General features: G+C 36.1%; 1 protein-coding gene and 1 pseudogene across 1 annotated transcript; both read right to left on the bottom strand.

The window, feature by feature from the left end:
• Positions 1-1,419: 1,419 nt before the first annotated feature.
• On the bottom strand, positions 1,420-10,177 carry LOC143531203 (uncharacterized). The gene is made up of 4 exons (XM_077026548.1): positions 10,006-10,177; positions 8,362-8,572; positions 2,038-6,785; positions 1,420-1,604 (listed from the first exon to the last, which is right to left on the bottom strand). The coding sequence occupies exons 1-3, from the start codon at positions 10,165-10,167 to the stop codon at positions 2,041-2,043; spliced, it is 5,118 nt and encodes a 1,705-aa protein (XP_076882663.1). The 5' UTR covers positions 10,168-10,177; the 3' UTR covers positions 1,420-1,604; positions 2,038-2,040.
• On the bottom strand, positions 1,684-1,860 carry LOC143531216 (U2 spliceosomal RNA; annotated as a pseudogene).
• Positions 10,178-10,584: the final 407 nt, after the last annotated feature.

The following is a 10,584-nucleotide window of genomic DNA, read 5'->3' as shown; positions in this document are numbered from 1 at the left end:
AGCTTTTTTGGAATGATATTTTCTTTTTCCTTATTTTTTTTTGAAAGGAAAATTACTGTTACTTCCCAAGACGCGAACCTTTTTTTGGTGTTTAAGAGATTTTGTCTTTACAAGTGACACCAACCCAAGTCACCAATCTACTTTAATTAAGTGAGAAGGGGCATTTAAGTTCTACTATTTATTCTTAATTTTAGCAACTAAGAATTTGGGTTAAAGATATCTTTTTCCAATTGCTTTTTTTTTTTCTACAGGATCTTGCAGAGGTGTACATTTTCTATTTTTTCAACAAACCGGTTTCAGTCAACAAATGTCACAACTGGTTTGGGTGAAACCGGTTTGGGTTTAAAACCGTTGTGAACCAGAAAAGCGTAACGTATAGGAACCCATTATGGTTGGTTTGAATCCGGTTAAAAAGGTAAATCTTATTAAACAAGAAAATTTTTAACATAATAAATCTAAATTAGGCATAATAAAAGTCGTTTTTATGTATTCTTTGTCGTCGCTTTTAAGTTTTTGCTCCTTAGCGAGGTTGTTTTGCAGTTGTCAATATGAATCATTCTATTTAACTTTCATTTACCTTCTATACCCTATAAAGAAATTTATATAACGTACATTCGATAATACACGTACAGTAAGAGAACTCGATTGCCAATTCGTATTAATGAAAAAGTCACATTAATAATTATAAAATAGCATTATACTATTGGGCATGGACTTGAGGGTAAAAATGGGTTGGATCGTGATGTTTTAGAACTCGTAAACGATTTGAATGAACAGTTTTGAAATATGCTTATCAAAATCTTCAAAACTTAATGTACGGATTGCAAAATATTCTTTTTTTTAGAAGATCGGAGTATTGATAAACAAGAGTCATACCAAGATTAATATAAAGGTTTGTGTTATGGACTTATTACATGTCAATCAAAAATTAAGAGCAAATTTAATAGTTGATTTTAGGTGTCTTTAGGAGACAAGACATGTTGCGGATGAGAGATGGTCGGTTTTGTAGAGGAATGCCTTCAAAACAACTTCCTATGAGTTTAAGCGCGGAGAGAGTATATTTTAGGTAGTTTTGAATTGTGAGAGAACGAGAATGGATACCTATCAGGTGGACTGGTTTCGACACCCGAAAGTGTAGTTGATCCAAGATTATAAGACAATGTGGCATGGTTATGGATATTAAATGTATCAAAAATTGAACTTCTATCAACTTGGAGAAACGTTAAACAAAATGTCACAAAACAAAATTTAAACTTATAAAAGCCCCAAACAGTCTTTAATACAATTAATATATAAATTTTCTACTCTTCAGTTTTTACTTCTAACCAAACTGAATATATACTATTGATGTGCATAACTTTGGTACTAAAAATCTTTGCGTGACACAAATTTCAAAATTTAAAAACACAAACCATATAATACCATAGAATTCAAAAGGTAGAAGCATCGTTTCCATTATATTAACTGAAATAAAAGACGTGGAACGAAGCAAAACATGGCCACATAGGAGGGCAATACCGCATATTATAAAAGAAAGTAAATTACATAAAAACAGCTTCAAATTACCGCATCAGCATAATCCTCATATCACACTATACTTTCTCCTGCATTACAAACACCACATTTACAAAGTTGAACACTAAACCAATCAAAAAGAATGACATAATTTATTTTATTTTTTTTAAGGGGTGCACCAGGCCAAGGCAACAGTGGAACACCAAGGCGATGCTCAAAGACCCCAATAGCAAGCTATTGTGGTGGGTCTTTCATCATAAAATATAAGATTAATATCGAGTGAACCGATGGTTCATATCTCAGATAATAACCAAGTCCAGTCAGACAATGAGTCAAACAAGCCATTCAAAAAGATATCAATTTGGACCCGTTTTAGTTATTTAGCACGTTTTATAAAATTGTTTCATTTAGCTTATCAAAAACTTTTAATAAGCTTATTTTAGGCTTGAACACGTTTAAAATTGCAGAACGAAAAAAAAAACAACTAACAAAATAAAAGAGTAAGAATATAAAATGGCATACCTCTTAACAGGATGAAAATATGGAAGAAAGGTACTCATTATCCTCAACAAACACTTGAAGATTCTTCATCTTCATGAGAAGGTCAACTGCTTCCTCATCAAAGTCCACCAAATAACCCAACCTGATGAGTTCAGAAAGCAGTGGCACGACCTCTTCATTCTCCCACAGCATACCCTCAGCTATCACTTCAGCAAAATGAGACGCGTGTTCTAGCACATTTTTCAGACCGCCGCCTTCTTCTCTCTTCTGCATATACAGTTTGGAATTCTGTTTGTCCCAACGGATCATTCTTTTAGCTTCAACATTAATAACGTTTCCGCATGACAAAGATAAACCATACTTCACAGTCATGGGATCAACTGTCTCAAAAGCTTCAAGTTTCAGCATACAGTTAACAGCTTCATGTCTTTTCTCCGTGTCAAGATTAAGACTTGGGTCAGCTAGAAACCCCAGAATTAGTTTCAACAAACCCTTTTTCATAATCTTTTCTTTCGAATTAACGGGTGCCAACTTCACATGATCAACTTCAGATAGGTTCTTTTGAGCAGATTCTGATATGGTATGAACACCAAGCTTCTTGTAGACTTCCACAAGCTTGCTTCGGGTTAGAGTTTTGGAACTTGGTTGAGGACACCAAACAAATATGGGACGGGAACAGCTTTGAAACAGATCCGTTAAGAAAAGATCATCACCGATGAAAACGTCACGTTTATCTGATAGAATAACACCATCAGAAGTAGAAGATGAAACAGGGATTTTTGTTATACTTTTGTTGAATGTTTTCTCGACCGAATTGCAGTTTCTAACCACAAATTCCCAAAAAGCACAGCACTCAGTGTGCATAATTAACCGATCTGAGTCTTCCCATTTCTTCCATAGATTGCAGTAGTCTTCAACCGACGGACGAACATTCACACCGAAAACATCAGCAAAAAATACAAGAGCTTTTGTCTCGTACTTGAACTTATCCAAAACATAAAGCCGACCACCAAATAGATTGTTTCTGTCATGAAGAACACAATCTTGGGGTGTTACCCACTCTCCGTTATCGGTTCCTCTTGGTATCCATATCTTCTTGTCATCTTCATCAGGCGCCCATTTAAACTCAGACAAGTAAACGTAGAATCGATTTACTTTTCCAAAATTGGATTGAGAGTAAAGGTAACTAGCAACCAGCTTACATCCCTCGTTAATAACAGTTACCACTTTTAAAAAACTGAGCACATCCTTGTAGGATTCGATCCAAGATCCATAAAACTGTTCATCAATGAACGGACCATCATCACGTTTCAAGAAACGATCCCAGTCTTTATAATAGAGCAAACACTCGTGTGGACGTTTGTATCCACAATGGGTTTTTAACCAACTTTTCTGGGACAGTTTCTCAAGAAACTTAGCAGGAATCTCCGATGCAGTTTCTCTAAGTCTCTTAACAGAATCAAGCAAAGCATAAACGCTTGCAGGAGTAATGCTACTTGAACTCTCGGGAAAGAAAAGTCCAGCAGCAACAAACTCGGCACCATCTTTGAACTCGGTGGTTACACCTAACAGTTTCAGCTCCGCTTTATAATCATGAATCCCACTGCCATAGAAGTTATTACCGTCATCAATAAAAGGAAGGATAGATATTTGGGAAATTGGTTCCCATTCTGCACCGAAAAGAATGCACTGCCTCGGTGACCTGTAATCACCAAGTTTAGTTTTTAGCCATTTTTCTTGGCGTATGCCCTTTCTGAAATCTTCTGGAAGCGTGACCTTCGATTTCTTCAACTTTCTGAAACATTTCAGAAACGTAAGAACATTCTCTTTACTGATGGAAGATGCTGAAGCTTCTTGTTTAAACACACGTGTAAATTCTTTTGCTGCATCTTCTAAATCAACCATGACACCGATTATCTTTAGCTCTCTCTTCATTGAATATATGTTGCTCCCATAGAAGTTTGCATCAAGAATTGGGAACGACCCAAAGACCTTGAGAAGATCGCCCCACTCAGTTTCTGAAGTTACCAAAAAACATTCAGATGGACATCTGTATCCCAAGTTTGTCATAACACATTTTGTGTTTTTCACTGCTTGCATGAGCTTATTTGTTGAGTTTAACTTCTGTATGCATCTTAACATCAGTAGCATAGCTTCAGATGAAAATGAAGCCAGTGAGTAAGAGGACTTGAGGTTGTCCGACACAAGCTGGTAACAGCTCTCATCAAAAGTAACCACCACGCCCAGTAAGTTTAACTCTTTCTTGAAAGAAAGTACTTCTACTCCATAATAAGCTTCGTCAACGAACGGAATGTCACTTAACTCTGAAGCAGCCTTCCATTCAGAACTGTTCAAAACAGAGTTGTTTGGGGTCATGTCTCCTCGAGAAGTTCTAACCCATCTTCCTTGTTTGATTCGGTTAACAAGTTCTGCACTTGAGATATAATGTGCTCCCAGATACCGAATAAACTTCAGAATTGAAAGAGCATTGTCTTGAGTAAGCTTTCCAGTATCTGCAAGTGACATGAGACGGTCACCAATGAATTCACACGCTTTTTTATTATCACACCGCACACCAACTTTCTTCAACTCATCTTTGTATTGCTTTATCTCATCACCATAATACTTTACATCCACCAACGGGATATCGACAAGCACTGACCCATTTTGTAAAATGCTCCCGCTTGATGAGTCAAGCATGAACGACTCTGAAGGTGCCCTGTAGCCCGGACTACCGCTTAGAGAGATTTTCAACCAAGGGTCATTTTTAATGGACGACAAAAACAGATTCGGTAGACTAACTCCTCTTAACCTCAAATGATAAAGCCATTGTAGTAGTAACAATGCATTTGGTTTGGTCAAAGGTGAAGACAGAGTAGGAATAGCAGCATTCGGAGGAGAGAGATCAGGAACATCAGAAGCTCCAACATACGATCCCATAAACGTAACAAGATCTTGACCAGTAGCATAATTACCAAAATAGCTCAAAGGCCGGGTGTAATCTTCTCCTAGCTCAACATAATTATGTTGAGTCCAGGGATTTGTACCAATCAGCTCTACCCATCGACTTCCATAAGAAGGTACAAGAACACCTTCTCTTCTAACAGTTACTTGTCCGTACCTATCAACGATTGGCATTTTACTACACAGTGTTTTAACTTGACTATCCCCCAAGTAATTCTTTTTTAAGGAGTGGTAGAGAAAATGCGCATAAGCAACAGCAAGCTTACGGTCGGTTCTGAGTGAAGGAATAAGATTATCAGCATATTTATTAACACTGACAAATTTAACCTTCGCCTCCTCCATAAACCACATTTTTAAAGTGTGCTTCATCAAACTCGATCCAATAGCTTCTTGTGTGACAGAAGGCAAAAAGTACTGACCGTTACAACAGTGGAATTCTGTGTTCCAATTGATCAACCAAGAGACAGGATACGAATCGGCACCAAGCAGCCTGTTTGCAGAGTAACTAATTGTGAACAAATTCACTTGGCCATCCATCCCGACATACTTTAAGATTGGTATATTCTTCATGTTGGAAGATTTAAATGAGGAAGACCAATTCTGTGCTATGAACACCAAAAGCTGCATGTAGAGTTCCTCTGAGATGCCCCTTACAAGATTAGAACCAGCAATGCATTTGGCATACCATTCATTATCTACATATACGATTTCCAAAAACTCCAAAATGGAATCGTACTCCTCCTGATCGAAAGAACAAGTAAGAATATAGGCTCCGTGTGATGAAATGTTGGAGAAACTAACGCCTTGGCTCCTTGCACTGTTTAATATGCTCCAAAATGCAGGCTTCAACCTACCAACTTCATTAGGTTTACGAAACAGCTTCTGCCCCGTGTATGACTCACATGGAATGATAGTCTCGTTCACAAGCTTCACCTTAATTGCATCACGAACATGATTCAGTTTGGGGTGAGAAGATTCATTGACAGGTAAGAATCTAAACAGATTAGGAAGACTTGAAACCGGAGCAGTTGTAGAAGACTTAAGCAATGATGTAAACGCGTTTAAGAAAGCAGCAGGCACACAATCAAGAATCCCCTGATTCCATTTGTTGTCCCAGAGGATATTTTCCCTTGATGAGGCCAAGAGAAAATCTGATTGGATTATAAACGGGAAATTTGTGACGGTTTCAGTTGGTAAAAAACAATAGATACCAGGCATGCTTGCGCCTCTGTTTAGTCTTTTCCCATTTGGAAAAGCTAAGGTTATAACCCACTCCTCAACTTCGGATCGAACATCGACTTTATTTTCTTGTTTCACGGGAAACCTTTGTTTCCACATGTAGTAGCCACATTCTGTGTCATCTTGACTGCTAGATAAATCCGCAGTGAGATGAAGTGTATATGACTCAGCATCCATGCTCTTCAAAGTAACAAAGTTTTTCTCACTGGAGATTGAGATGGCACTCACAGTATTTAGCTTCAGATCCTTATTGTCTTCCCTGACTGAAAGGCGCTTTATCTTCGAAAGAAACAGAAGAACTTCAGGGTGGATGCTTGAAAGCTGATCTTTGACTGGTTTGACCTTCTCTGACTTTAGCGGTAAGACCAGGGTGGTGGTCGGTAAAGCAGCAGACGAACCATATATGCTTTGAATGGCAGATAGTGTTGGATCCTCCTCAACCCATTCAGGAACAATGTAACCAAGACTACAGTGTTGGCATGGTTTCTCGTTAAAGCGTATCTTATAGCCATTACTGAAGATGTAAGGCTGAGATGTTATCAGGAAAACACTCTTGAACCCAATTCCTGATGAAAAAGTAGACAATGTGTTAAAAGAAATACTAAATGAAATGCATATCTATAAAGTGATTGTATATATGTTAAAATAAGTGCTTGAAAAGAAATGAAGAGCACATTCAGAGAAGAGACAATTATATAAGGTTAAGATCATATCATAAAAAAATTTGCAAGCTGCTAAATCCAATATCCTCACCATTTTTAACTATTATTTTCTATACGAATAATCATTAGTCCATTAGTAACAAGCTTACTTTCATACTGTTTTTAAGATTGCTAAAACCAAAAAACTAGCCATCAATCCGTTTCTGACCTTAGACTGAACTTTTCTCGGGTAAACAGGTTTCAGGTTAAAGTTTGTGTTAAACATATTTAGTGCCGGTTCAAAGGTTCGGTTATCGGTTTGGTCAAGGTAGGCTTGCATGATCTGATCAGTGTTGGAATCAATCTTTGACTTAGGGTTTTACTAGTTTTATTGTTTGGTTTTATTTATTGTTATTTTAAGTTTGTTTTATTTAGGAATTGAATAACGATAGATAGTCACAGGTTAAGTTTGCCCAAACTTCGTGGGTAGTCGAAGTGAAGAAAATGGGTTCAGTTTAGGTTGTTTAGTCTATGTTTCTCCACCTTTTATGGTGGAATTTGTTTGTTTCTGTTGGATGTACATGGCTATTTATAGCCTCACTTTATTGAATAAAACATGCAAGCTTTTCTTCTTAAACATTACCTTTCAATATCATATCTTCTTCTCTGCTATACACACACCAATTCATAATTACATATTCAGTTCGGGGCCTGAAACCAACAATCAGGAGTTTGACATGCTTTGAGCAGCATACTGTTTAGGACTTTTCCTTTAAACTCGAGTGCCTTTCGCTTTTCAAACTGTTTCTTAAACAAACCCAAGACACTTTGAACACTATTTATTATTTGACTGCTTAATAGCTACAGAATATTTCTGATCTACAGCACCTTATTTAACAGATACTAATAAAAAAAAACTTCAATTTGACTAATTCAAGTTATCCAATACCCCAAAAAACCAACAAAACTAGCACAAAACTCGATTAACCCGAACCAATAATCAGTTTGGTTATCAAGTGGGCTTTCAACACCCGACAAAAGCAAGATGTTAGACCGTATATTGCTATATTGAAGCACTTTCAAAAGCAGATGGGTCCACACTAAAAGTTATAATAAAAAATTGAATTTTTTAAACCCTTGGTGCTTAAATCTTTTCTATGTCACCTGCTTGGAAGTTTAACTTCAGTTTTTGAGTTAAAATTATATTAGTTCCTTTGAAACTCACTTTAACTCCTTTATTTAAGCACAAATTGTTTGTTTTTGTTGGATTGCTTTTTAATGTTTATTTTTGTTTATATTAATAGCTATGAAAAAATAAGTTAGATCTAGTTTTATCATATAATGTATTATTTACCCAGCCTATATTTTAATAATCCATACCTTGCCCCATACTAAAAATTCATGTATCCGCCACTGCACCCCGCTAACCCAAAACAAACCCAACCCAATCGAATAACAAAATTGACTAAAAATAGTATTGCACAACATAAATATGACATACCTTTCTCGCCAATATAACCACGCTTACGAAGCCCTTTCTTCGTAGACCGCCCCACGCTACAAATTGATTCAACGTTTTTACGTGAAAATCCTTTTTCGTTGTTGAAAACTAACAAAGTCGCCGGCGCTCCTGTGTTTGTGATATCCTTTGACGTAATCACAAACTCCAGTGATGGATCCACTCCTTCCAGATACTCATTATCCTCAGCATTCTGCAAAATCGTTTAATCAAAAGTTAATCATCTTGCAGAGCTAAAAGTTTCACAATGTAACTAGATTTTCATTCCAAAAACTACAAATTAAGGATGAACCCTGTACCATACCGAAAAACTACCAACATTGAAAATGAGTGAAAGTATAAACTGAAGACCACAGAGATGTCACTACCATAGAAAACACCAAAAAATGCCAATACCGAAAATGAATGAAAGTATAAATCAAATACTGTGCTGATGTCAGTACCGATACTGTAGAAAACACCGAAAGAAACTGATACCGATAACATGAAAAACTATTACGGTAATACCAGTACCGAATGTGTTTGGCCTAGGGGCAAACAAGCAAAGCTGCTGTCAAGCTTGGGTCGATAAATAGCTCGAAACAAAGCTCGTTTGGTTATCTAGCCTGAGCTCGACCTTGTATTCGTTTAGGCTCGTCAGGCCTTCACAGGCCTTGTGTATTTTTATGAAAGTATAAATCGATAATTTCACACTGCACAACCGAGCTCAAGCCAAGCTTTATCTCATTTAAGGTACTACACCTACACAGCTTAGGCTCATTTAAAAATTTTTCTCAAAATATATAAAAACAATTAAAAACAAATGTAATTTAATTAGTAAATATTAAACGACCCAAGCTCAAGCTTGAAAAAACAATTCACAAACTAAGTTCGAGCTTTAGAAAATAATAAAAAAAAGCTCATAACTAGTGGAGCTTGAGCTCTAGTAAGTCAAAACGAGCCAAGCTCGAGCCTAGTCAGGCTCAAGCTTGGCTCATTTACACATCTAGTTTACAGGTGGGGAGCAAATGAGCCGAGCTACTCGCAAACTATTCGAGATCGGCTCGTGAAAAAACTCGATCTAGCCGCGATTAAATGAGTCCAAGCCTGAGCTCAATCTTGATCCTAATAGTAAGCACGTTTAATAAACGAGCCTGAGCTTGGCCAGCTCACGAACCTAAACAAGCCAGTCATTTATATAAATTTTATAATATAATAATAATTTATTTATTTATTAATATGAAAAAATAATTAAATACTATATTTTATGTTATATATAAAGTTGCAATTAAAAAAAATATATCTAAAAATAACTATAAATATATAATAAAACTAATTAATAAACAATAAACGAGCCGAGCTAGAGTTTGAAAAACTCCTCACGAGCCAAGCTCGAATTTGCACCCCTATTTACAGGTACTCGGTACAAAATGACTCATCGCTATTACATGTTGAAAACGTATTTCAGGTACTGCAGATGGATCACTATTAAGTTCGTTCGTAAAACAGATATTAACGAAACGATTAAGCAACATGATCCACTAAACTCGAAGTGTATGAACAACATTAGGTTAATAATAATAATAATAATAATAATAATAATAATAATAATAATAATAATAATAATAAAATAAATAAATAAACAACCTGTATGAGTTCCATGAGGAAGTGAACATCTTTAGCGTAAAGCTCAGCTGAGAGATTCTTGACGGCTTGATGAAGATCCTCCGTCAACGGATTCGCTTCTCCGCCGATGGAAAACTTCGTCCGCCGTATCTCCTCCACGTGATCCTTCGCCACGGACGCCATTGTTGCAGATGAACAAACACAAAATGATGCACAGTTTGTACGTGGAATGAAAGAAGAAGAAGAAACGGTTGTTTAGTAAGTTTACTCTAGAGTGATGATGAAGCAAGGTGGAGACGAGTGCCAAGCTTTATCAACTCTAAACCCAAGCTTTGGCCTAAAAATAACTTCGTTTAATAAACGAGCCGTCACTTATCGAGTTCGAGCAGACTTACGAGCCTAAACGAACATGTCAGTTTTATAATTTTTTAGAATATATATAATAATTATTAATTAATATATATATATATATATATATATAATGTTATAAGAAAACAAACAAAAGTAACTAAAAAACATATATTATTTTATACATAAAATTATATAGAAAAAACTATATAAAAATAAGTATAGTTATATAAAAAATAATTGATAAATAGT

Source organism: Bidens hawaiensis, unplaced genomic scaffold, assembly GCF_021521415.1.
Source record: "Bidens hawaiensis isolate Kalapana, Puna unplaced genomic scaffold, B.hawaiensis_p1.1 tig00009086_1, whole genome shotgun sequence".
Lineage (NCBI taxonomy): Eukaryota > Viridiplantae > Streptophyta > Magnoliopsida > Asterales > Asteraceae > Bidens > Bidens hawaiensis.
The sequence above is the reverse complement of the archived record's forward strand: the minus strand, read 5'-3'. Positions and strand labels throughout refer to the sequence as shown.